The sequence below is a fragment of the Lagenorhynchus albirostris genome, chromosome 21 (genome assembly GCF_949774975.1).
Source record: "Lagenorhynchus albirostris chromosome 21, mLagAlb1.1, whole genome shotgun sequence".
Lineage (NCBI taxonomy): Eukaryota > Metazoa > Chordata > Mammalia > Artiodactyla > Delphinidae > Lagenorhynchus > Lagenorhynchus albirostris.
This window is the reverse complement of record NC_083115.1, coordinates 5,762,334-5,789,447: the sequence shown is the minus strand read 5'-3', so window position 1 is coordinate 5,789,447 and position 27,114 is coordinate 5,762,334. Positions and strand designations below refer to the sequence as shown.

Sequence of the window (27,114 nt, the reverse complement as noted above, 5' to 3'; positions counted from 1 at the left end):
AGTATAAAATTTCCAGTAATACTAAAATGCTGTTTCCTTTTAGAGTAAAGAAAGAGATGTATTCTTAGTAAAGGAACACCCCGATCCTGGGAGTAAGGACCCAGAAGAAGATTACCCCAAATTTGGCCTTCTGGATCAGGTACATTAATATGCTTCATAATCCCCTTTTGATTTTTAAGTCATGGGGACAGAGAGAATCAGGCTTTGTTGACATTTGTATGTTCGCCATGTACAAATGCCCATAGCATGGTGGGTTCCAAATAAATGGTTCTTACTACACATGGAAAGAAAGAACACTCACCTTAAACCAGGAGACTGGTGTTTTAGTTCTGGCCCTTCCCTAAAATGTTATGACTCGATGCATGTCATTTTTATCTTTTTTAACTTCCATTTCCTCACTTGTAACACAAATATGCCATTCCAAGTTATTTCTCCTTTTCTTTCCATCTCAAATTTTGCTCTAAAAACATTTGTTAGTGTGAAGAAAAATTTGCTGTGAAGAAGAATTTGTGTTGTGTATCCAGCATAATATGAGGAAAAAGAAAACTTCCCCTCTTTGTTTAAATGGCAGGTGTCACATTCAGCATCTCAGGAGGTCAAATCTTTCAGCTGTGCCTTAAAATGTTTGATTTGCCCACATTGAAAATTTAAGATTTCATATGGAAATTCAGATTTCTGCCTTTTCTTGTAAAATGCGAAGCTCTAAGAGAAAAAAATCCGAAGCTCTGACTACACTGGGTCTGGTTCCCACAGGGAGGTGCGCCCTCGGCCCAGCCGTACCCCCCAGCACGGGTTGGTTGCCACTCATCCTCATTCTTAAACCACTTGGAGCCTGACACTTGGCTGCGTCACATGTGTTACTGGCTGATCCCTGAAGCATCTAAGTGTGGGACCTCTGCAGGTTTCAGATCTAGGTTGTCATTCAATTAGAATTTCTCCTGTTCTTTTGAGCATTGCCAGGTTGGTTTGATTAGATAGCCTCCCTTTATAATTGAATATTTTTCCCTCTAGGATCTTAGTAACATTGGTCCTGCTTATGACAACCAAAAACAAAGCAGTGCCGTGTCTACCAGTGGGAATCTAAATGGTAAGTGTTTCAGTGTCTCATTGATGAAATACTTGTAAGCTGTTGAATTCAGATGTGCCTAGAATTGGGCAGTCTTTGGGTTGACTCTTAACTGGATATTTACTAAGATGCTTTAAAGTCCAAATCTCAATTTTTAGGAGCTAGCCAAGGGTTTGACAGATGGTAGTAGGGGAGAACTTTTTGTCACTTTACACTACAGTTTGGTCTTAAGTGAAACAGATTTAGCATAAAGCAAGGTACAATTTTAAGGTCAGATTCGCTGTGTTTATATTAGACTCCCCATCTGTATCTTCATAACTAACACTTTAGATTCACTTGCTCTGCACTCTTTTTCCTTAATTCAGCTGTTATATAATACACTTCCTGCCCATCTTCTCATTTTTCTTGCCCTTAATCTTCAGCTTATTCACATGGCAGCATTTCTGTGTTGATCACCCACTGTAGCATATTTTTCTCTCTAACCCATCTAAGAGCAGGAAAGCCCTTTGCTGCTAATGGTAATCTAATGAGAGTGGGTATAATGGGGAGGTAGCTAGCTATTCATCTGACACATGGTGTCATTACCTTGTCTTTTGGAGTGGTAGCATCTTAAATATGTAATCATTCCACTGTTACTAATATTCTAAGATGGGTGGGAAATAGCTAAGTGTATTGTTCATCTTTTTACATTATTTGTAAAAATTATGTAATTGTTAAATTACATAATTGTAATTTTAATCTCCTTTTAATTGTTAACATTTGACGAATACATGGTGCCACTTCTGTTCTTACAGGTGGAGCCTCTTTTGGAGGTGAATTCCTCCTCTGTCTTCTTTCAGCCTCTCAGACTTAAGTATTTTGTGTTTTGGAAAATGCTTTTCGCTGAGTTGTGGTAGAAGCTAAACCTAAGTTAAATTTTTAAAGCATTGTGGAGATGGTGGCAGTAGCACTCGATATGAAACAGTAGTTCCGGTTTAATGTTAGTAATTGGAAGCTTGTACGTTGTCATATTCTGCCTAACATGGCCAGCAGTCCCCTTTGTGTTGCTTGTTTTGTTCAAGATGGATCTAAAACTTCTCTCAAAATAATTGAAATGCAGATGCCAGTAAAAACTTAATAGTTTTTTGATTAAGGTAACTTGAACTAGAGATGTTAATGTTGCAGCCGTTTAACATTAAGCCTTTTATGAGGACTAGGAATGACAACCTGGTATGTTCGTAAAAGGAAGTTCAGCATGAATCTGGTCCTGTCTACGCAGAATATGACCTGCCTTCAGTGTCTTGATCCTCTTTTTTTTTCTTTTTTTTTTTTTTGCGGTACGCGGGCCTCTCACTGTTGTGGCCTCTCCCATTGCGGAGCACAGGCTCCGGACGTGCAGGCTCAGCGGCCATGGCTCACGGGCCCAGCCGCTCCGTGGCATGTGGGATCTTTCCGGACTGGGGCACGAACCCGTGTCCCCTGCATCGGCAGGCGGACTCTCAACCACTGCGCCACCAGGGAAGCCCATTGATCCTCTTTTTATTGCAGCAGAACTGCTGATAATTTCCAAGCTTGCCCCAAATTAAGATACAGTACTTCATGCAGTTGTTTACATAAAGGTGTTTTCCTACAGTCCAGGGATATTTTCTGGAAGTTCGAAAAACAAACTGAGAGGAATGACAGAACTGGACAAATATTTGAGTACCTTTTTAGAAATATACAAGGTAGTATTCCTTGTGGCCCTTGTATGTAGCTCATTTTTTAAAAAATAAAATTTATAAATTCTCTATGGGTATTTTCTCTTAATTCCACAAGCCAGGTTAGTCTAACCTAAATTTGGGGCATTGGCACAATTTTAGTAATTGTAAAGATCGCCTGCTAAATTTAAAGCCGCCTTTCCTGCTCGTGTCACAGACAACCATACTGGATGCCTAGCGGCACTGGACAGAACCACCTTTTTAGTACCTCTGTTTTTGTTTTCCACGTTTGGTGTACTTTTGTCTTGTTGGAAATTCAAGTCCAGTGCTTTAGCAGATGCTGTGCCTCTCTTATGCTTATGGAGTGTGCGCCATGTGGAGTTCAAGCACGCGCGCACCCCCCTTGTAGTGGGGATATTCTCTCCTTACGGGTGTTTGTATTCATTTGGGTGGAAAAGGGTTTTATCCATGCACTTGTTTCTAGCTGTGGGTGTTTGGAATCTGAACGAGTGAAAATGCATTTGTGTCACATCCTCGGAAAGTGTACTAGTAGTTGCAGTTCATTTAAGAAGTGAAAGTCTAAACTATAACACAGGTATCGTTAGTGCTAGGTTCACTGGACTTACTGCCAGAACCCAGAGTCCTGGGGTGGGAGCCGCTCGGCAGACTCGTTCTGAACCAGAGTGAAGCGCAGTCTGCTTTCAGGCAGGAAATCCTCCTGTGGTGTTACACAAATGCACGCTGGGAGTGTTAGCATCCCCATGGGGCATCTGTCACAGCTCATTGAAAGTGATCTGCCTTTTCTTTAAAGGGGGAATTGCAGCGGGAAGCAGTGGAAAAGGAAGAGGAGCTAAGCGCAAACAGCAGGATGGCGGGGCCACGGGGACCACCAAGAAGGCCCGGAGGTGGGCAGAACACCCACCCCACTCACCACTGTTAGAGTGCCCTCTGCGGCTGGCAGAGTCCGTCAGCGGGGAAGGGCTCAGGTGTCTGAGGACGCAAGCCTGTCTCTTTTTCTCAAATCCTTAGCACTTTGAGGGGTAAATGAGCCCCAGACTAGGTGACCTGTTTTAGGAACTTGTTACTAAGTGAAACAGCCCTGGGGCAACAGCCCTGGGGCAGCACACCTGTGGTGATTTACCTGGGAGTAAAGTTCCATTAAGGCATCTTGAGGAAGAGTAGAGGGACCAGAAAGAGTGAAACAGATACTGAATGTTAGCTCTTTTACATAAACTTTCTGCCTCTCCCCTCTGATGGCTGTTCCCTTCACTTTGCTCAGTACTGAGGTGGCGAAATCCAGGTCATTTCTTATTCAGCCTGGAAACAGGTAGTAAATGCTCATATCTTTTGAGTTTCTGTTCATTAGTTATAGTAATAAATATGCTAAAGGCAGCTGCCCTTGTTCCTCTGCACCCTTTCTCCTCTGTGGTCTACTGGCTCAGTTTCATAGGTATCCATACAGATTAAAGTAATTTTCATTTCCCTGTTTTGCCTGCAGAGGGCAGGATCATCTATTTGAATAATGAAAAGCATTTGAAGTTACATGTGTTCCAGCAGAACTCTAATAAATCAGAGGCCTTTCTTACAGAATTGAAGGCACTGGAGCTAGAGGGGGTTTTAGTTTCTTGATTTTATTTTTTCCTTTCTGCAGTGACCCTTTGTTTTCTGCTCAGCGCCTTCCCCCTCATGGCTACCCCTTGGAACACCCATTTAACAAAGATGGCTATCGGTATATTCTAGCTGAGCCCGATCCCCACGCCCCTGACCCTGAGAAGCTTGAACTCGACTGCTGGGCAGGAAAACCGATTCCTGGAGACCTCTACAGAGCCTGCTTGTATGAACGGGTTTTGTTAGCCCTACATGATCGAGGTAGGTAAGCTATTAATGTTCGTGTTGGACCCAGTGTTACTTTGAACTTCTGTCGTCAGCTGTGTCCTGTCTAGAATTCGACGGACACGTCATTCTGCTACCACTCCCTTACCCCCATCTCTGACTACACCCAGCTGGGATGTGCAAGAAATAATTTCTTCCTTTTCTCTTCTTATAAGCTCTAGCCAATTATATATGGTATGTGGGTTTTTTTTTTAACTTTCTATTTTGAACTAATTTTAAACTTACAGTACAGTTGCAAAAATAATAGAATTTCCATATATCCCTTATCAAGCTTCTCCTAATAATAAGATCTTACATAACCATAGTACAGTTATCAAAACCAGGAGATTAAATAACATCAGTAAATGCTATGAATGAAACTAAAGACTTTATTTCAATTTCACCAATTTTTCCTCTACCGCCTCTTTTCTAGGATCTCGCATTGCATTTAGTTATTTCTCCTTAGTCTGTTGCAGTGTTAATCAGTTACTTTGTTGACTGTTCCTCAGTGAGGGTCTGTCTGACTTTTTTTCATGATTAGACTGAGGTGTTGCACTTTTGGAAGAACACCGCAGACATGAATCCTTCCCACTGCATCACCTCATGAGCTGGTGATGTCGATGTGTCTTATTATTGGTTGTGTTGTCTTATTATTGGTGTTAAGGTGGTTTCTGCTGTCTCTATTGTCTTTCCCTTTGTAGTTCATAAATATCTTAGGGAAAGATGCTGCGAGGCTATGCAAGTATCCCGTTTCTCTGTAAAGTTTTGCCCACTGATTTTAGCATCCATCAGTGGATCTTGTCGGCAACAGTTGTTAATGTGGTATTTGCCTGATCGTTGCTATTCCTTTTCTTTATTATTTAATTGATTATTTTTATCAGTGTGCATTTAACAGATATTTATTTTGTTGCTCAAATTACTCCAGCTTTGGCCATTAGGAGCTTCTTTAGGTTGATTCCTTTTTTTTTTTAATTGAAGTATAGTTGACTTACAATATTGTATTACTTTTGGGTGTACAACATAGTGATTCAATATTTTTATAGATTATACTCCATTTAAAGTTATTATAAAATAATGGCTATATTTCCTGATGCTGTACAATATATCCTTAAAGCATCATTGTTTTTTTCTAATTGGGGTATAGTTGCTTTATTTATTTTTTATGTTTTTATTGGGTGTTTGTTTTATGCATAGTGGTTTGTACCTCTTGATCCCCTAACCCTATCTCGCCCCTCTTCCCTTCCCTCTCCTCCTGGTAACCACTGGTCTGTTCTCTATATCTGTCAGTCTCTTTCTGTTTTGTCATGTACATTCATTTGGTTTTTTAGATTCCACATATAAATGATAAGAGTATTTGTCTTTCTCTGATTTAGTTCACTGAGCATAATACCCTCCAGGTCCACCTACGTTGTTGGGAATGGAATCTTGTGTCCTTTTGATAAGCCCCATCACCTTTTTTTCCTTACTTGCTGACGTCACAAGATGTTTTTGGTTCATCTCATATTTTCCGTGCTCCAGGCCAAGTATCGGCTCCGTCTCCAAAGAGCCCGGGTTCCTTTGATTGGAGAATGGTGTTTAGAAATGAAGATGTGAGTGTTCTGTGTGCTTACTGTTACAGGGTGTTGCTTCTAGGCTCCCTCCGTGAACCGAGGTGGGAAATGTATGTCCGTATTCTGAACGACACATATATACATGCCTATACTGAGTTTACTTTGCTACCTTGGATTTTAATCAAACACCACAAGGTTATTCCAGCCTTCCACCTTTCCATATTTGTAACTTCTTTCTTGAACAGTAAAACCTGATTCTAATTACCTCCAATACATTTTCTTACTCGTTCATGTCTAATATGCACATAAGGTGGTTTGAAAATTGCAAACCACTGTAGGAAACATTCCCTAACTAGATTACAGCATTTATGTACAGCTCTTTCTGTCTTAGCCTTGCATATCCCATCAGGATAATGCTAACTTAGATTAGTTCTTTCCTTCCCCACCTCCTTCAGTGTGCTTATGTTTTTCATTTGTGATATGGTAGGCTCAGTTGTTAGTGTTGGTATGCCATTTGGGGTTCTCCCACATCTTGGGGGCATGTGCAGGGGAGAGTTTGAAGGGTATGTGCAACATTACTGTAGTTCTAGAGCTACTGTTTTTCACAAAGGTTTGCCCAGAGTGTCATCCCTCCTCACCCCTGCTGCCCCACTCTCATTTCCTCTTTTTCTCCCACTTTCCCACCCACCGTCTACATGACCAGTCTCTCTGGTTTCTAGTTCATCCTTTATTTCTTCTGCACAGGTGAGCACACACACGTGTATTTCCTTTTATCTCCTTTTTTCATACATGAAGGGCAGCATACTGTAGATAGTCTTGGATTTTGGTTCATGCGGTTACTCCACGCCAGTTCAAAGAGCTCATCCTCAGTTTTTTCTTTTTTTAACTTTATGATATGGCATTATGTGGATGTACATGGTTTATTCAACCACTCTGAATATGGGCATTTAGATTGTTTCCAGGATTTTGGATTCATCAAGAGGCAGTGAATAACCATGGGTGTGTGTGTTTTTGTATTGTTGGTGGTATACGTTCATGGTTGAATTCTAGAAATGGAATTGCTGGACCAAACGGTAAGTACGTATATACCTAGTTTTGTTAGATATTGCCAAATTCCCCTTCGAATGGCTGTGCCGGTTTGCATTCCCACCAGCAACGTAGAGAATGTTTGTTTCCCCATAACCTCACAAACAGAAGATGTTGTCCTAGATTTTAATTTTGGCCAGTCTGAGAGGTGAGAAATGGGAATCTCAGTGTTTTAATTTGTGTTTCTTTGAGTTTGAACATTTTCTTTCATGTTTAAGAGTCACTACCTTGTGAATTATATTTGTGTGTTTTTATTTCCCATTTATCTGTTGGAATTTTGGTCTTTTGTCCCTTTATATGCTAGGGATGTTAGCCCTTTGTCTGTGGGATACGTTGTAAACATTTTCTCCCAGTTTGTCAGTTGTCTTTTAACTTTGTTTATGACTTTTTTGTCATGCAAAACTCTTTTTAATGTATAATAGTTCTTTTAATGGCATAATTTATTCAATTATTCAGAGAATAGCATTCATTATCTGTTAGAATGTGAAAGTGAATTTAAATAAACTACTTTTAGACAAGTGTACCTCATGGATTTCTTTGCTGTTTTTCTGAAGTATTAATGCAAATCCAGATAGCATATTATTTCACCCTTAGATGTCTCAGTATTTATCTCCAACAAGGATTTTTTTTTTTTTTTGCGGTACGCGGGCCTCTCACTGCTGCAGCCTCCCCCGCTGCGGAGCACAGGCCCCGGACGCACAGGGCCAGCGGCCATAGCTCACGGGCCCAGCCGCTCCGCGGCATGTGGGATCTTCCCAGACTGGGGCACGAACCCTTGTCCCCTGCATCGGCAGGCGGACTCTCAACCACTGTGCCACCAGGGAAGCCCCTCCAACAAGGATTTTAAGAAACATAACCACTGTGCCATTATCTTACCTGATAGAGGTGAATAATAATTTCTTAATTATTCCATACTCAGTCCATATTCACATTTCCACAATTGTTTAAAATATGCCTCTTTCAGTTGTTTCTTTGAATTGAATCTAAACATGTCCATATAGTTATTCCATTGGGAAGCCCATTCATTGTTTCTTGAATTGATGCTAAAAGCTGTAACACTTGTACTGATGCTAGTCATTCAGAAGTGGAGTCAAGTGAAGTCACTTGGACGTAATCCCTCAGTTTAATGACCATTGTACATGGATCGGTTTGACTCCTGTGAGTGACAAGCATACTTTGATAGTAAGGAAGGGCCAAATAAGTGACTTCAGGGTTTACGAAGTGAGCCTTGTTGTGTTTCACTATACATAATAGCTATAATTCTGGAGGGGAAAAAATGGGAGAACGCTGGCCCTTATTTAGCAGTAACATGTTAGAATTTAATACGTAGGATAGCAGTGGCTGCCTGCTGTTTATGCTGAGCCTTTTAAAAGTTAATAATAACTCTATATTGTATCTTTTAAACTTTTTATTTTGAGATAATCTCAGATTTATTAAAAAAAAATTGTAAGAACAGTACTAAACTTTTTTTTTCCTGAACTACTTGAGAGTCAGTTGCCATGATGCTGTCTCACCTTTGAGAACTTTATTGTGTATTTCTTACAAACAGGGACATTCTCCTTGTGTTACCTAGTGCTGCATAATGAATTACCATAAAACTTAGCATTCTAAAACTACCAGTGTTTATCATCCCATAGTTTCTGAGAGTTGGGAATCTGGAAGCAGCTTAGCTGTGTGGTCTGGCTCAGGAAAACTCAGGAAGTTGCAGTCAAGCTCTTAGCTGGGGATGGCGGTCTGTTTCCAAGATGGCTCAGTCACGTGGCTTTGACGGGACACCCTCAGGTCCTCACTGTGTGGGCCTCTCCAAAGACTGCTAATTTGTCCTCATCCATGGAAGCTAACTTCTCCTAGAGCGAGTTCTCCAAGAGAGCTGTAAAGAGTTTGACCTGTCTTGAAATGGGACAGTCACTTCAACTTCATTATATTTGTTACAAGAAATTAGTTGCTAAATTCAGCCCACACTCAAGTGGAGGGAAATTAGGCTCCACCTCTTGAAAGGAAGAATATGAAAGAACTAGTGGATATTTTTTTAAACTTTCACATCTTACAGAGCTGACACAACGATCAAAATCAGGAAATTAGCATCTGATTACTACCATCCGATGCTCATATTCTATCCAAGTTTGCCCAGTTGATCCAGAACGTCCATTATAGCAGAAGGGTCCAGTTGAGAATCATTTGCTGCATTTAGTTGTCGTGACTCTTAAGTCTTCAGTCTGGAACAGCTTCCCCATCTTTCCTGAACTTTGACCTTGAGGCTTTTGAAAGTTAGAAGGCAGTTATTTTACAGAATATCCCTCAGTTTGGTTTCATCTTGTTCCTAATGATCCAAGTTCTGCATCTTCAACAGGAATATCACAGAAATAATCTCACATACTGCATCCTGTAGGTGGTGCAGGACTTGAATGTGTCCCATTACTGGTGATGTCCACTGATCATTTGGCTAAGGTGGTATCTGCCAGGTTTATCCACTGGAGAGTTACTCTTTTTTCCCTTTGTAATTAAAAAGTTTTGTGAGGAGGTAGACCCTTTAATATCCTGTTCTGTCACAGACACTTAACCTTGCTCAGCCCCACCTAATGGCTTTAGGACTGAATTGGTCAGGAAGGAGTAAAGGAAGAAGTATTTGTATTTGAGAAGGTAGAATTTGCCAGGTACCTAAGAAAGCTCTGTTAAACAATGTGCATTTAATTTAGGGAGGTTGTCATTGTATCTCCTGAATACAAGAGCCATTGCGGGGTCACGGAAAGAGTGCAGGGCCAGGGCTTCAATCAGGCTCTGCCAGCTGCGGGGTGAGCTTGAACAGCCATGTGGTCTGCTTCTCCACTGGAGGTGGGAGTTGTGAGGGGGAGTCTGTCTGGCCATCTGTCTACCTACTTACCTACCTACCTATGAAAGTACTTCATAAATCGTAAGCCTTTATAAAAGCTAATGAAACTACATTTTGTTATTCCAGCAGAATTCAGACAACTTCTAGAGTCCCACAAATACTACTTCAAATGCTTTTCCCTCAGTTAAGTCTTAATTGGGTTGGAGATGCTTCTACATCTATAGAATCAACCTACACAGCACGAAAATACTCGCCCGCCTTTTGTCATTTTTTGCTTCACTTCCAACTTCCAAGTCACAGTGTCCCTTCCAGTTGGTTTAGATTGTCCCCTTATGTTACATAATGGTCTCTTAGTAAAGTAAGATTCAAACTATACGCAAAGGTCGAGAGGTGAATACAATGAAGCTCCATAGAGTTTTCACCCAGATTTAAGTTATCAAGGTTTTGCCATATTTGTTTTATCCGCTCCTTTATTTCACTCTTTTTTTAAAATTTTTAAGAAGTAAGTCTCACCCTATGTACTCTTAAAAATATGTATCTCTAAGGAGTATGGAGTTTGCTTTTATAGCCACAAGCTCTTATTACACTTAGCAAAACATATAATTCCTTGCTATCATCTGAATTCCGTCCAAATCAGATTTCCTTGATTGTCTCAAATATCTTTTTATCTTCCCACAAAATACTTATTAATTACAAAGGGGAAATAGTAATTTTATAGTGGAGAAACCTGGAAGGCACCACCTTAACCAAGTGATCAGAGTTTAACATCACCATTTGGACAGCATGTGCTTCCTGACCTGACGTACTGAGAGGCCCAGCAATACTGCAGTGGTGTCCCGGCAGCGGCATGACCTGGACCCAGACAGGAGGAAGCATCGGACAGACAAATGTTTGAGGGACATTTCTACAAACCAAGTGACCAGTACCCTTCAGAATGTCAGGGTCATGAAAGACCTGAGGAGACACGACAACTAGATGAAATGGGGGATCTTGGATTAGATCCTGGAACAAAAAAAGGATGTTATTTGGATAACTGGCTTAACTCAAAGGTGACCTATAGATTAGTGTAACAGTATTGTGTCAGTGTCAATTTTCTGGTTTTGATCCTTGTGTGATGGTCACAGATGGTGTTAGCACTTGGCAAGCCGAGTGAAGGACATATGAGGACTCCACTATTTTTGAAACTTTGAAATTGTTTCAGATAAAAAGTCTTGTAAAGGGTGGTTTATTCACATCAGGATCCAAACACATTACAATTGGTTTGTTATATTAGGGAATAGACAAGTATAATTAGTTTTAACCTGCCATCTTAAATAATCACATTTAAGGGCTTCCCTGGTGGCGCAGTGGTTGAGAGTCCGCCTGCCGATGCAGGGGACATGGGTTCGTGCCCCGGTCCGGGAAGATCCCACATGCCGCGGAGCGGCTGGGCCCGTGAGCCATGGCCGCTGAGCCTATGCGTCCGGAGCCTGTGCTCCGCAACGGGAGAGGCCACAACAGTGAGAGGCCCACATACCGCAAAAAAAAAAAAAAAATCACATTTAATAAAAACTGATTACTCGACAGCTTTCTTCCTTTTTCTTTCTTTCTCCTCCTTCATCTATATCTGGAGACTTTTAAACTCCTGAACTAATATTTCAAATTCCTGACTTGATATTTCTGATTTTTTATTTCGTTTTACTGGAGGATAAGAGTTTGTGGCAGTTGTCTCCAAGTATTTCAAATAAGTTGCAGGCCTTTGTTTTAATCTCCATCACTGCAGCTCCCCAATTAAAGATCTCCGATGACCGGCTGACTGTGGTTGGAGAGAAGGGCTACTCTATGGTTCGGGCTTCTCATGGGGTTCGGAAAGGTGCCTGGTACTTTGAAATCACGGTGGATGAGATGCCGCCAGACACCGCTGCCAGACTGGGCTGGTCCCAGCCGTTAGGTAAGCTGGGGCTATGATACGGACGTGGCAACTGGTGGAGAGGTATAGACCATCTGGCTAAGCTTCATTACTTGTACGCTTATTGGATTGTGGTCATAAAATTCAATTCCTGAGGGTTTAGGTGGTTTGCAGTTCCTAGGAATATTTTTATAATTCATTGCTTGTGAGAAATAGTTCGTTAGCCATTTTACAAAACTGGCAAAAAAGTAAAAAAAGGAGAATATTTTCCTTTAGCAAACCAGAGTTGACTTGCAGTTCTGACTTCCTGTATATCTTTTTATTGGGACAGGTAACCTTCAAGCTCCCTTAGGTTATGATAAATTTAGCTATTCTTGGCGGAGCAAAAAGGGGACCAAATTCCACCAGTCCATTGGCAAACACTACTCTTCTGGCTATGGACAGGGAGATGTCCTGGGATTTTATATCAGTCTTCCTGAAGACACAGAGACAGCCAAGTCACTGCCCGATACCTATAAAGATAAGGTGAGTCTGTCCTCCCGAGAGATTCCCGGGTTGAAGACCCGTGGCAGCTGATGGCTTCAACTGTGTGTTCTCTTAATGATGCTTATCCATTTACATCTTTCCCAACATTTCATTTTGAAAATTTTAAGACATAACAAAATTGAAAGAACTTAAAAGTCAGTGTCCGAATACCCATCACCTAGATTCTGCCATTAACATGTTATGCATTCATTCCTCCACCCGCACACCCACCCACCCACACATACATCCATGTTTTTTTAACCCCCGCCAAGTACTTAAGGGTGCATATCATTAGCTAGAGATTAACTTTTGTTTAGTTTTTTCTTTTGATATAAAATTTACAATATAAAATGAAATGTACAAATTTTAAGTGTATGTTCACTGAGTTTTGAGGTTGAGCCAACCCCCCGTGGAGACGTTGAATCTTACACTTCAGGAAGTTCCCTCATACTCCATCCTAGTCAGTGCCAGCTCCTACCGGCACTGAGGCAACTACTGTTGTGAATTTTTCCCCGCATCACAATTCTGTTCCATTAGTTTTGCTTGTTCTTGAACTCATGTAAATGGAACCGTGCAGTGTGTGATCTTTTGTGTCTGGCTTTTATTGTTTGTTATAATGCTTTTGAGGTTCTTCCATGCTGTTACAGGAATCTGTGGTTTGCTCCTTTTTACTGCAGGGTAGTTTCCATTGTGCGATACCACAGTGCTTACCCATATTCCTATTAATGGACACTGGGGCCATTTCAAGTTCGGGTTTATTATACATAAAGTTGCTATGCGTATTCTTGTACAGACCTTTTTTGTCAACATGTTTTTATTTCTTTTTAGTCAATGCCTAGAAATAGAATTACTGGGTCATTATACATTTAGGTTTATAAGAGATTGTCAGACTCTCCATTCCCACTAACAGCGTATGAGTATTTTAGTTGCACTACATCCTTGCTAGCATTTGTTGTTACCAAACAAGTCTAGCCACTTTGGTGGGTGTGTAGTAGTATCTCATTTGGTTTAAATTAACATTTCTTTGGCGACTAATGATACTGGACATTTTTTCATGTGCTTACTGGCCATTCATCTGTCTTCTTTTGTGAAGTTTCTGTTCAAATATTTTGACTTTTTAAAAAAATTGGGTTGTTCGTCGTCTTAATGAGTTGTAGGAGTTCTTCATATATTCTGGATTACAGTCTTTTGTTGGAAATGGCTTTTTAAAAAGTATTTTTCTCCTACTCTGACTCTTCTATTCATTTTCTTAATGGTGTCTTCTGATGAACTGAAGTTCTTAATTTTTATGAAGTGCATCTCAGATTTTTCTTTACAATTATATTGCTTTCTATGAGTTAATAAATCTTTGCCTGCTCTCAGGAAGTCATGAAGGTATTCTTCCATGTTTTCTTTGAAAACATGGTTTTAGCTCTTAATCTAGGTTTCTGATCCACCTTGAATTCATTCTTGTGAATGACGTGGAGTAGAGGTCAAGGTTAGTTTTTTTTATAAATTTATTTATTTATTTTTGGCTGTGTTGGGTCTTCGTTGCTGCACGTGGGCTTTCTCTAGTTGCGGCGAGCGGGAGCTACTCTTCGTTGTGGTGCACGGGCTTCTTATTGTGGTGGCTTCTCTTGTTGCAGAGCACGGGCCGTAGGTGTGCGGGCTTCAGTAGGTGTGGCACGCAGGCTCAGTAGTTGTGGCGCACGGGCTTAGTTGCTCCGCGGCATGTGGGATCTTCCCAGACCAGGGCTTGAACCCGTGTCCCCTGCATTGGCAGGTGGATTCTTAACCACTGCACCACCAGGGAAGCCCCCAAGTTTAGGTTTTTTTTTTCTGTGTTGATACCCACTTATTCTAGCCCCATTTTTTGAAAACTCCTTTCCTCATTTCTTTGGTTCCTTTTGTGACAGTCCAGTGACTGTGGAGATCGATTCCTGGGCTCTCTGTTCCGCTGATCTATTTGTTGACCTTTATTTCTGCCAATAGTCCAGTGACTGTGGAGATCGATTCCTGGGCTCTCTGTTCCGCTGATCTATTTGTTGACCTTTGTTTCTGCCAATGCCACACTATCCTCATTATGGTAGCTTTAGAGTAAGTGCTTAAATCGGGTGGTGTCTCCTCCAAGGTTGTTCTGATAATAAGCAGTCAGAGCACGTTGTATTGGTGGCATCACACTGCTGACTGTCGTCACTCCTGCCACCACCTAGAACTTTCAGCCATATGAGTGCTTGGTTCTACAGTGCACAGAGGTCTACGGTTACCGCGAGGATACTGTTGGAATCCTTAAAATTATGTAGTGTTTCATTTCCATTATAAAAATTTGTTTTTAATTTGAATAAGCAATTACTAATATGTCCATAAAATGGAATACTGTGGAACTGTTCAGAAGAAAATGAATGTCAGAGAATTCCCTGGCGGTCCAGTGGCTAGGACTCCACGCTTTCACTACTGAGGGTGCAGGTTCAATCCCTGGTCAGGGAACTAAGATCCCACGAACCACGTGGTGCGGCCACAAAAACAAGTTAAAAAAAAATTAATGCCATATGTTTACCCGGGAGTGAATAGTTAAACAGAGTCTTAGGAACCAGTAAGAAAGGAGTGACCCAGAGACCACCTGTGGGAGAAACAGGTAGGGAACTAGGAGGGAAGGAAGTGACCCCCCCCCCCCAAATCTTAGTAAGGGCCTTTTGGGAAAATATTTAACAAGCATGTGCCATCTGGTAATTCTAAATACACACATAGTTGTTCAAAATCTAACAAAGCTGACTGCAAAGATTTTAAATTTCTGTTCAGAACACAAGGACTCAGTGCTATTTGTGTGAATCTGGCTTCCCCCCCCCCATGATGATGTAGCTGATGCTTCATTTTTCCTTTTTTTTTTTTTCTTTCCTTCTCTCTTGGTTTTCAAGGCTTTGATAAAGTTCAAGAGTTATTTGTATTTTGAAGAAAAAGACTTTGTGGATAAAGCAGAGAAGAGCCTAAAGCAGACTCCCCATAGCGAGGTGAGTCACGGTCATCAAAATGTCAGAATTAGAAGAATTGGAACATTGGGTCCAACCCCCTTATTATGAAAGTGAGGGAATTGAGTCCCACAGGAGGGATGAAGGGATTTCTGCTAACACAGCAGCAGCAGGGCCAGCGCACTCTCCTGCCTGCCGTGTTTTGTTCTTTCTGGGCTACCTGCTGCTGCTATGAGAGCAATGACCTGGATTCTTAGAGAAAAGGGGGTATAAAACAGTGGCCAAATAAGAAAGCCTGAGGGCAATTGAGGAAGCAAGTCAGAGATACTTATCCTTTGTCAGAGGAGGTAGCAAGTGCGGAAGGAGGAAACTGGAATAGGAGATTCAGGGCCTCGGTATGTGACCCGGGGGGCAGCAGGAGCTGTGATGGCTCGTTCAGTGCCTTCTAGAACTTTTCTGCCTCCCTTCTCCAGGGTTGTTGGGAATGTGTTTGCCAAGGTCATAGCACAATCAAAGAAAGGCTGGTGCATCTGGACCAACCACAGAGGCCCAAAATAGAAGGGGAAGGGATGGAAGAAAGTTCTGAGCTGGAAACATTTTTCCATAAAAATGCTGTGAAGCCACCTGCATCAGTAATACAAGCAAATGTAGGAGAAATAAACTAGGATTCCGATTGTTTTTAGGGAAAAAGTAGTAAAGGGAAACAGTTAATTGAACTAAGGAGATTAACACAGCCAGAAAATACAGCCAGGCAGAAGATAGCTCTTGCTGGGAAGAAGAGGTAGAGAAAGTTACTTCAGAAAAAGGAGCCTTTTCTGAAGTCCATCCATAGTGGTTAAGAGAATATTCCGGATAGTTTTGAGAGAGAAAGGACAAAGAAATAAGGATTCAGAGACTTTTTTTTTTTTTTTTTTTTTTTTTTTTTTGCGGTACACGGGCCTCTCACTGCTGTGGCCTCTCCCGCTGCGGAGCACAGGCTCTGGACGCGCAGGCTCAGTGGCCATGGGTCACGGGCCCAGCCGCTCTGCGGCATGTGGGATCTTCCCGGACCGGGGCACGAACCCGTGTCCCCTGCATCGGCAGGCGGACTCTCAACCACTGCACCACCAGGGAAGCCCGGATTCAGAGACTTTGACAGAAGATCCTGCGAGATTTTCAAAGTAGAAATGCAGAAGTGAGAACCTGAGGCAAGGGAAGGGGACAGATAAATGAGCTCAAAAGGGTATAGTTCCAAGGGATCAGTGGATGACCAGTTACCTTTTATAAATATAATGTAATGAAAAACAGAAAGTGGAACTGTTTGATATAAGTAGCATAGGAATTCAGAAAGCAAATAAGCCTGAGGACCAAGAAAAAAAAAAAAGGCACCATTGCACCTCAAAAAAAACCCAAAACCTGAGGACCAGCTGGAATAGAGCATGTAGATAGGCTCTGAAAAATCTAAGGTATTACATAAATGTCAGCTATTGCTGTTACACAAGCTACATGCTATTCTTAGGATTTCTTCAAATGCTGACACCATACTGCTGATAAAGGGTTCTCCAACGGAGTTCTTTTTTAATTTGTTCTTTTTTAAAATTCTGAAGTAAAACCATGGTTTTTGTTTCAGATAATTTTTTATAAAAATGGTGTCAATCAAGGTGTGGCTTACAAAGATATTTTTGAGGGGGTTTACTTTCCGGCCATCTCGCTGTACAAGAGCTGCACGGTACGTATCGTCTGTTCATCCTGTGAACACAACCTGAGGGAGATAGGTGGACGGTTGTGGTGAAAGAGCCACTGATGGGATTCTAGAAAGAAATGTGAAAGGCCTAGGAGTGGGATGGGAGCATATTCCTACTGTTACTGCTTGTTCCAAAAACATGTGGGTCCCCCACGAAGTATTTGCTTGGACAGGTAAAGATCATGCAGTTATTGTAAAGCCCCATACCTTTCCTTTGGATGTACTATGTGGTCACTGTTGTTCAGTATAAAGGATATAAAGTATTTACACGCATAAGTCAATTTGGTGTTATGTGTCGTGATAACCTACCATCATTAGTAACTGTTGCTTATAGTGATTTTTAAAAAAATATGATCCAGCATGAAGGGACTATCATTAGAGCCTACCAGCTAAAGAAACCAAATTATTTGAAAAGGCAATGCCTGGAAGTTTCCATGTCCTCTTACTCTGTCAGTAGCCCCCATTGAAGTAATATAAGGAACTCTTTAGGTTATAAACAGAAATCAGCACAAGTTTATTTTATTTACCTAATTCTTGATGGCTATTATAGGGTATTGACCACCTTTAGCAGTATTAATATATATCATTTGTTTCAGTTATACCGTGAATATCACAGCTACATTTAAAGCGAGAAATTTCCCATGTCACATTAAGGTTTTCACTACTTTCTTCTTTTGTTTCTTCATGTCTGCTTGGATTGAATTTATCCCAGGTCTCCATTAACTTTGGACCATGCTTCAAGTATCCTCCAAAGGATCTCATGTACCGCCCTGTGAGTAACGTTGAACATGTCTGCGTGCGTCCTCAGTCTTCTTGCTGCGGTTACTCCAGTCTCACCTCACCTATCTGTTCCTTGTTCCTCCCACAGATGAGTGACATGGGCTGGGGCGCCGTGGTGGAACACACTCTGGCTGACGTCTTGTATCACGTGGAAACAGAAGTGGATGGGAGGCGGAGTCCCCCGTGGGAACCCTGACCAAGTCCCTTTTTCTTTGCAGACACGGACTTCCTGGGGAATAATATGAGCGGGTTTTGTTTTTTAACTGTGACAAATGTTTTCCTGAAGATACTGCAGAACGTGGCCTCTGCTGTAGCAAATTAGAGGCCGGGTGGGTCTGAGAGAGACTCCTTGCCCTTCAGCACTGTCCCTTCTATCACGGCTTTTACTTCGTGTGCCATTCCCAACAGCTGCCGACCCTGGGATCCCATAAGCGCCCTGTGAACTGGGCCTGTGCCATGTACCCCACCAGCTAGACTTGCTGCTTACTGTGTTTTCTAAGGAATGGGTAACCTTGCCCAAGTAGCTAACATGTTTAAAGACATGTCCTTCTGCGGGCATTGCCTCCATCCCACCTGGTTCCCAAGGAAGTGGTGGGCCTGTTTCTGAGAACAGCTGAAATCCATGGCTGTACATTCCAAATCAGTCTAACAGCTCTTCCCTTTCACCGTGGGTGTGTTTTTGTTATTAATTTTGAGGTGTACCTTCGAACACCGGGATCTATAGTAGAACTATACTTGTGAAGGGAACTTGCTTGCAGCTTTAACAATTAGAAACTCTTCCCAAATAAAACTTGTCTTCGAGTGTGTGTGGCACTTTGCTTCCCTTTCAGGTTGGGGTCCATGTGGCGACAGTGTCGGAACAATAAGGCACTCTGAGGAAGGGGAGCCAGCCTTGGAGGAGAGACAGGTTTCTATCTCCACCCTCCCCCGTTGCTTCGTTCCCTCCAGCCAATTTGACCACCCCCTCTTATCCTGTGGAACCCCTCTCAAGAAGGTGAACAGGGGACACTTCCCTGGGGGTCCAATGGCTAAGGCTCCGTGCTTCCAATGTAGGAGGCCCAGATTCAATCCCTAGTCAGGGAACTAGATCCTACATGCCGCAACTAAAGATCCCGTGTGCCACAGCTGAGACCTGGCACAGCCAAATAAATATTTTAAAATAAATTTATTTATTTATTTATTTTTGGCTGCGTTGGGTCTTCGTTGCTGCACGTGGACTTCCTCTAGTTGCAGCGAGCGGGGGCTACTCTTCGTTGCAGTGTGTGGGCTTCTCGTTGCGGTGGCTTCTCTTGTTTCGGAGCATAGGCTCTAAGTGCGCGGGCTCTAGACCACAGGCTCAGTAGTGCCGCACGGGCTTAGTTGCTCCGAGGCATGTGGGATCTTCCTGGACCAGGGCTCGAACCCGTGTCCCCTGCATTGGCTGGCGGATTCTTAACCATTGCGCCACCAGGGAAGTCCTAAATAAATACTTTTTTAAAAAAAAGGTGAACAGGAACTTAAAAGGGTAAATGGTCTCCCTCCAGCTCTTCCCTTTGAACTTGTGTGTTGATCTGTGCAGGTTATGTTCCTGCCTTGCTTATCTTCCTTTGTAATACCTGATGATTAAAGGACAGTTTTCAGAAGACTAAAAACTGGAATGTAAGAATGAGCCTTCCCCGGGGGTCCCTAAGTGCTTCCCTGTCCTCCTTTTAATCAGTGACAGTGCAGTCCTCCCAGGATTGCTCCAGACTTCCCTGTGTGTAACTTCCTACCTAGGTTAATAGAGTGGTTCACCAAGAGTCCGGTAATATGTTGCCAAGGATCCCTATATATTATGCCTGTTTAATTTCCCAAATTTCAAGTGACTGTTGGTATCTTAACACAGAAGCTTTGACTAATGTATTTGTCTCCTAATGAATCACCCAGACCCAGGGTCTTTGTTTCGGTCATTCCACCTCTCTTAACAGGAAACCCAGCAGAATCAGGCTGAGGTCTATTCATTCGTGGTCTTATGGAGCAGACTTGGTTATAAAGCTTCTGGATCATCAGGGTTTGAAGAACTCTAAGTAAACGAGGATGGTGTTATCTAGAGGAAGCTGGAGATGAATTCTTTGTAGCATGAATTACCACACATGTAAGTTGTGCACCCACTCTCCATTTAAATGATCAAATTAGGGTTTTGTGCATTTCGCTTTCATACATTGGAGGTTACAGAAATAATGATTTTTGCCTGTTTATACTGCATATTCTGTGTGTGTGTGTTGATTAGATTCATTTGAAGGGCTCAAAGAATACCCACTCTTCTTATAGTCCTATATGAAATGGTTTCTGTAAGCAGATCATCACTGACAATTCATTTTATTCCAGTGTAAAATTAAACAAGTGAGAAAATACCTCCCCAGGTACCTCAAAGACACAGTTGCATAGTTTGAAAAAGACAAATTATAATCAAACTCAAAACCATGGTGTGTGTTGAAAGCCCATTTCTTTACTGTCAGCCTGTTCTCTTGAAACCGGAGCGTATGTTGCTCTACACATCTTTCAACAAGTAACCCTTTCTCTTAGCTGGGAGTGGATGATAATTCTGTTCTAGAAACACTTTTACAATTATCCCATCTCACTCTGAAGCTCCTGGCTGGATAAACATAATTTCATCTATGCCTAAAATAGACTACTAAGAAACAATCAGAATAAATATTAATAAATATCTCTATCAGTTGTAACTTCTCAATACCTCAATAAATTATAACAGCATTCCTGCTACTGCTCATTTGTTTAATAAATAAGCTAGAACTCTAATTCCAAATGGTGTAAATCATCAATGCTGGTAGCACTGGAATGGAAAAGCTTCAAGTGATAATGGTTAGGTTTTCATCCTACTTATACGTTTTAGCCAAATAACCCCATCTCAACTTACATTTTTTAAGCACCAATTCTCTGAATCTTGGAAAGGGATTTTGCTGTCACCCTATCACCCCTTCTTCCAGCCATCTCCTCCAAAATAGTAAAACATTGACCTGTTAAAGCAGAGAAATTGGCAGCCCCGAGTCAAGCCAAGAGGAAATGTAATAGACTCCAAACTAAAGATTCAGCTCCCTTTTTAGGTCTAAACAATCACTAATGGGAAAGTAATAAAATTTGCTTTTGTTTGATTTTATCTTAGTAATACCATTCTGTCACTTGCCTTTGGTTCTATCCTTTTAATTAGGTAAATAAAAGTCTTCAGTCATAATCTTCGTCTTCCAATGCCCGTTAATCAGCTACCAGCTATAGAGTTCTTTTAAGAACTGATTTAGTCTTGTGCTTATCGTGTAAATTAAATTTTTATGAAAGATTCCGGTAACAGATCCTACATAATTAATGACCTAAGTCCCCTGGAGTTTTTCCTTTGAGTGAGGTAGGGGACTTAGTTTAACTAATTAAAGTCTTCATCCATGACTCCTTTAGTATGAAGTTGCAATTTACTAGCATGGATTTTAAGAGTAGAATTTTAAAACAGGTACAGACTAAAGTTTTTGTGTTAGTTACGATTCTTTATTCTGACTACTGCTCATGGAAGAAGTAGGGGAATCAGTCTGATAATTAGTTTTGTATTTTTTCATTAAGGTAACTTGAACTAGACTTCTGGACGGTATGTGCTGTGGGAGTTGCTTGTTCTTTGGCGCAGTTCTCTGCCGTCTTGGTGGAGGAGCAGAGGGTTTCAGGAGGTTTTGTGTAAGACCTGCTCTGTCTGCACACGTTGCCCACAGGGAATGGAGCTCTGGAGCTCATCAAACGTGCGGTCCTAATCCTGGCATTTTGCACCCTCTGCACCCTGCATTCGTTAACTGGTAGCATTTTAAAGATGTTTCTAGGTAGACAAGTAAGGACCCAGAAAAAAAATTTTTACAAATATTTTGGGACCCCTGTGCTTCATTTTACAGCTAATCAGTGAATGAAGTTAAAAGAGCCTTGTCCCCACTTTCTTGGTACTAAAATGTTACCCATCTGAGTTCTAGTATCATACTGGACACGCACCACCATCCCATCCCACTGTCCCTGGATGAAGATCTTTAACAGACTTGTAGGCTTCCAGCAGAGACCTCCTCGTGAGCCTGCAAGCGCGCTCAGCTGGGAGCCGTTGGCAGCAGCAGGCTGGTCTTCAACACCTGGCTTCCAGAGCGGGGCGGGACTCCAGGCGCTTGCGCAGGTGGTTGGCAAAGTCCACCTGGGTCTGCGAGAGGACCTGGTTGATGATAGTCTTTGGCAGCCATCCCTAGAGTTGAAGTTAGAAGAATTTGGCCATCTTGTGGGTGACATTCCACTCTATAGACACTGCCGTGCCCGATCACACACCTGGTGGGTTGCCTAGGCTTGGCCTTCTAGCTCTGTTGGTCCGTGCCCCCGTTCAGTTGATCAGGGTCAGGGGCTGGAGGACTGCATTACTGCCCTGCTGTCATGACCGTGTCAGAAGCGCTAGATTTGCTGTCCAGGCAGATTTCAGCCCTGTCTTACCAGTGGTGTGACCCTGAGCTAGCTACCGTACCTTCTTGGGCCTAAGTTTCCTTGTTTCTAAAAATAACTACAGAATTGAAATTTGATATGAGAAGTAAGAGGGAGCCAGTGCAGGCTTCTGAGATGATGGAATAGCAGTTAGGCCATCACTCCAGTGTCCCCTCTGCAACGGCCCAGTTCCCTCACAATGGAGGCTCTTTCCAGTTGTGTGCGGGATGATGTGGGAGCGGTAAGAGCCTACTTTGCTCACCACCGCCTGTCCCGAGCACCCCCCACCCCGCCCCTTACCTTGAGGTCAATGTTGAGCAGCCAGGTGAGTTTGGTCTTTGAGGGGCTTCCAGCCAGGGGATGGAGCACCATGCAGGTGGGGCCGTGCTCAGCTCTGCCGGGTGAAGACACGTCAGGTCAGGGGGACAAGGCCGAGTTCTCAAACGCTGACTAGTCTTCCCAGATCTCATCAGAGAAGTGTCCTTTGCCAAGGGTGACATTTAACAGTTGGCACGGTTACCAGCTCATCAGAACAAATGCTGACTGGAGCTGGAGCTGAAGCCTGGAGGCCTCCTGCAGTGCCTTTTAGTCGCTGGATGATGGGGAGGTCAAGGAAGGGTCCAGGGTGGTGCTGGGGCCCCTGGGAAACTCAGGTAGCAACTGTTCCAAGTGGTATGGCTTCTGTTTTAATCAACATTACAGTGGGACCTGAGCATACCAGCTAAACCTCAGCCCTACTTTTTTTTTTTTTTAATCTTTATTGGGGTATAATTGCCTTACATTGTTGTGTGTGTTTCTGCTGTATCACAAAGTGAATCAGCTATATGTATACTTATGTCCCCATATCCCCTCCCTCTTGCGTCTCCCTCCCTCCCACCCTCCCTATCCCACCCCTCTAGGTGGTCACAGAGCACCAAGCTGATCTCCCTGTGCTTTGCGGCTGCTTCCCACTAGCTTTATATTTTACATTTGGTAGTGCATATATGTCCATGCCACTCTCTCACTTTGTCCTATCAGCCCTACTTCTTGTTTTAGAAAATTACTAAGGTTCTTAAACTTGCCGGGAGGGTCAGGACAAACTGGTTATGTAAGTGTGGCCAGTCTTGTCTTCCCTGCACTGCGATGGAAAATGAGACTTCCTCTGTGAAAGGTAGCTGAGGGTAGGAACCAAGGATTGTGGTTTCTTAGAGCTGGGGATGTATCACACACTTGGCAGGTGCGTGTCCCCAGCCTGTGTTAAAAAAGGGAGCTTTTGAGGCTGCTGCCAGTGTTACCTGATGACGCCCTTCTGCTCGGGCATCTCCCCGTAGTGTGTGGCCATGCCAGCCAGCACACACACGGAGCCCCGGCGCTTGGTACAGCGCACACTCACGAAGTCTCGGGGCCCCACAAGGTTTCCTGCCGCCTCTGCGGCCAACTCGTGAGTGATGACTGTGTCTTTTCCAATCTTCTGCAGGACCTGCCAGGCCACAGAGAACCAGAGTCACTACTCAGCCAGGTGGGGGGCCGAGGCACACCGCAGCTCACAGCCCCCTCCCGACTGCTGTAGCCATCCTTCTGCCTGGGCCTTCCCACCTTGATCTCCTTGACATTCGGGTTCCACTCGCCCATGGCCTCCATGTGCTCCACGAGCTCTTCGTAAAGCCTCTCCACGGGCTGGTCCACTACCACCTCCAGCCGGAACACCTTGCCCACGTCTGGGATCACTTTACTCAACACTTCGTCCCCATTCGCCTATCGGCAGGGAAGAGAGGAGCCCCAAGGGAAAGGTTAGAAAAAAATATTCCCGGCCTAGGACACGTAGACAGTGCCAGGCAAGGCAGGAGGGGAACAGCCAGGGGAACTCTAGTCTAAGCCTGAGTAAGCCTGGAACCATCTCTGATTAAGGTAGAGGAGGTCCTCCTTCCTGCTGCCTGCCTCGTACATCTGCTGAGGACTGGGGAGGTGACCTGCCTGTTCCCTGGGCCCTTTTTTCCTGGGTGTAAATGTTGATGGGTGTGGGTAAGGGCCACCTGAGAAGGCCCTTACTTGACTTCAGAAGCTCAAAGATCCTGAGAGAGACACATCTGGGAGCAGGGAAGGTGGTTTTCAACCAGCTAATTTCACACATAGGTTTATTTTAAAAATCCAGTCCCTCATTTTACACCAGAGGGATGTAGGGCCAGAGAAGGTCAGTGAGATGCCCCAGGACCCTTAGCTAAGAGCATTGCTGGGCCTAGATCCCAGATTTCCCAACTCGCAAACTTGTAGTCTGTTAACTCTGAGAACTTGGAGAAGGAAAGATCTCACCTGAACTTTGGCCAATGGGCAGCATGTGAGCTTTTGGTGAAGATAAAGCGGCCAAAGTCTCGGTAGAGCCGTTGGCCTTTAACACACGCCTTGTTCCCAGCTCCCAGTGAAGGGGCAGTGCTCAGGAGCAGAGCGCCCCAGAGGACCTTGGGCCACCTGTATCCCACTCCAGCCCTGTTGCGGGTGAGCCCAGGTCACCCCTGCGAGGTCAGCCATAAGGTGGGCTAACAGCACAGACACTGTGCTTCAGCATTGGAACTTCTGACCCAGGGGGATGAGGCCTGTGCTGCCCCTGGAGTCCCTGTTTTGCATGGTCTGAATGGGTGTACAGTGCATTTGGAGGGGAGCTAGGGATACAGGAAAAACGTTTCTCAAACGCAGTCTCCAGGACATCTTTGTTGGGGGAGAGGGGTATCTGGGGATATATTCTTGGGAAAGGAGAATTCTCAAAAATGCTTGCTACCCAGTGACTGTTACACAAGGCCGGACTTCTGAGAGGAGCAGAGACCCCAGCTGGCCTCGAGCATGGCCCGTGAAGAGCGAGGAGCTGTGGGTTCCTCCACACCCGCCCTTACCTGCTGGCTCTCCTTCTTCCAGCCCTCCTGGTCACTGAGGATGCCCAGGGCCCTCTGCATGGCCTCCTCTCCCTGCTGGATATAGGCCAGTTCTTGGTTGCTGTAGAGAGTGTCTTCCAGCTGAGAACCTGGACACAAAGCCACGGAGAGACTGAGCTTCCTAGCCTCCCACGAGCTTTCACCCCTTTCATCTCTGAAGAGCCCAGACCAAAGCCATATGGTCCAGCCTGCAGGTTAAGTTAGACACAGGGGACAGGGAGGGGGGTCTAGCCATGAACAATGCCATTCCCATCAAAGTGAGTGAGGACACCTGGGGGCTGCGGGGGAAGGGACCAGAGCTACATGCACATCGTTTGCCCGCCCCCCCCCGGAGCCCCCCGCCGCTGGTAGAAGCCCCAGAAGCCTCAGCACTTACTGAGCAGAGAACCGCGACGCCGAACCTGGTTAATCCAGGCAGCTGGGGTCGGGCCCCCCGGGGCCCTGCGGTTCAGCTCCTGGCCGATGGCCAGCACAGCCTGGTGCCTCAGCCCTGCAGGGAAGGGAGGGAAACTGTCGCTTAGGAGCAGAAAAGCCCCTCAGAGAATGTTCCACCCCTTCATCTCATCACAGAGGAGGAAGCTGGTCTGGGGCAGAAAGTGACTTGATGAGGAATACCTCCAGGGCCAGAAACCTGCCTGCCTTCTGGGCTGGCCGGGCCTGGAGGCAGGGCCACACTCAAGCTTGCTGAAGTTTCCTTCTTGAAAGGGAGAGAAGCTTTGAACAACCTATCCTGCTACAGAAGGGGAATTACAGACACCCGTCCCCGAGGTCTGTGTGGCCTCTGCGTGAGTAACTGCTCCGTGTGCCCGGGGGTTCCCGCTGCTCGAGAGAGAACAGCCCCACGCCGGGTACAGGTCTTCCAAGTGCGGCCTCCATCTAAACAGTGGCCACCTGAACCCAATGTAATTAGAAAGGACTTGCTTAGGTTTGTCTGTGGTCCCTTCAGTGACAGCGACAGCAGCGGACTGACTCCAGTGACCCTGGTTTCCGCCTCCTGACTGATGACAGCGAGACTCCCCACCTCACCCACCTTCCCTCTCTACGTGCTCCTCGGCTGTCTTACTCCCCTTTCTTGTCCTTCGCCCCGTCTCCCGCCTGCCCTGCCTCAGGCTTGCCAACACAGCTTCCTGGAGTCCAGGCTGATTCCTGCCTCTGCCACCATGGCTCGGGCTTCCCTGGCACCCTTGGTACCTATCCTAGAGACAGGCAGAGTCAGGAAGAAGCCAAGACAGCTCGGAGCCCTGGAGGGGAGGCCGGGGATGACAGAGTCTGCAAGGCACCCAGGAACCTTCGTATCCAGCTGCGTTCTTCAGCGCAGGGGACACTGAGGTACGGGAGGGGAAAGGCTTGCACAGGCTCCCCCAGTGAGTGGCACCCCTGGGACCTGAGTGGCCTGTCCCCCCAGGCCCACACCTTCCCCACTAGACATTGCCTGCGGGCTCCTGGTCGACCGGACAGGGGGGCCCCAGGAGCTCACCCTTCATGTTGCGCACGTGTCGGTAGGAGCTCCCGGCGCACAGCTTAAACGTGGCGAGGAGCATGGTTCCTTGGCGGTGGGGCAGGCGTGGAGGCTGGTGGTGGTGCTCTTGGCTCCTCTCCTGGGCCGTCAGGGTTGGCCTCTGGGTCCTGCAGCCGCGGCTGGACCGTGCGTCCTGCGCCTTAAATGCCTCCAGCTGAAGGCTGTGTTTCATCATCAGGAGATAAAAAAGTCATCACTCATCGTGTAAAGGAAGGCACCAAGGATAGAAGGATTGCCTCACAAGGAGCCTTTGGCCATTTGCGGGGAGTGCGGGCGGGGGTGGGGGAAGG

The 27,114-nt window shown here is 44.4% G+C and overlaps 2 protein-coding genes across 16 annotated transcripts in view; one reads left to right on the top strand and one right to left on the bottom strand.

Moving 5' to 3' along the window:
• ASH2L (ASH2 like, histone lysine methyltransferase complex subunit) overlaps window positions 1–27,114 on the top strand; it is a 47,670-nt gene that overhangs the window by 8,848 nt on the left and 11,708 nt on the right. For 9 of the 14 annotated variants that reach the window (XR_009538291.1, XR_009538288.1, XR_009538293.1 and 6 more), the window contains exons 7-20: window positions 44–139; window positions 1,012–1,087; window positions 1,861–1,878; window positions 3,554–3,647; window positions 4,394–4,611; window positions 11,843–12,010; window positions 12,300–12,493; window positions 15,388–15,480; window positions 17,048–17,146; window positions 17,874–17,933; window positions 18,030–20,054; window positions 23,859–24,171; window positions 25,289–26,090; window positions 26,415–26,634. Coding sequence is in view for 1 of the 14 variants with exons in the window: in XM_060136549.1 (XP_059992532.1) it covers window positions 44–139; window positions 1,012–1,087; window positions 1,861–1,878; window positions 3,554–3,647; window positions 4,394–4,611; window positions 11,843–12,010; window positions 12,300–12,493; window positions 15,388–15,480; window positions 17,048–17,146; window positions 17,874–17,933; window positions 18,030–18,137 (1,224 nt within the window). In the remaining 13 variants the exon portion in view is untranslated. Of the gene's footprint in view, window positions 1–43; window positions 140–1,011; window positions 1,088–1,860; window positions 1,879–3,553; window positions 3,648–4,393; window positions 4,612–11,842; window positions 12,011–12,299; window positions 12,494–15,387; window positions 15,481–17,047; window positions 17,147–17,873; window positions 17,934–18,029; window positions 20,720–23,858; window positions 24,172–24,791; window positions 24,875–25,288; window positions 26,091–26,414; window positions 26,635–27,114 lie in introns of those variants that run through there. The other 5 variants (XR_009538283.1, XR_009538289.1, XR_009538286.1 and 2 more) reach the window with 5 other exon arrangements.
• STAR (steroidogenic acute regulatory protein) lies at window positions 20,253–26,988 on the bottom strand. Of its 2 annotated transcripts, none has more exons than XM_060136550.1 (7): window positions 26,783–26,988; window positions 25,682–25,795; window positions 25,267–25,394; window positions 23,978–24,136; window positions 23,677–23,861; window positions 22,703–22,796; window positions 20,253–22,175 (listed from the first exon to the last, which is right to left on the bottom strand). In XM_060136550.1, exons 1-7 carry the CDS (start codon window positions 26,844–26,846, stop codon window positions 22,062–22,064), a joined length of 858 nt encoding a protein of 285 aa, XP_059992533.1. In that variant the 5' UTR covers window positions 26,847–26,988; the 3' UTR covers window positions 20,253–22,061. The 2 variants fall into 2 exon arrangements, with proteins under 2 accessions (XP_059992533.1, XP_059992534.1); XM_060136551.1 differs by having other exon boundaries at window positions 20,253–22,133.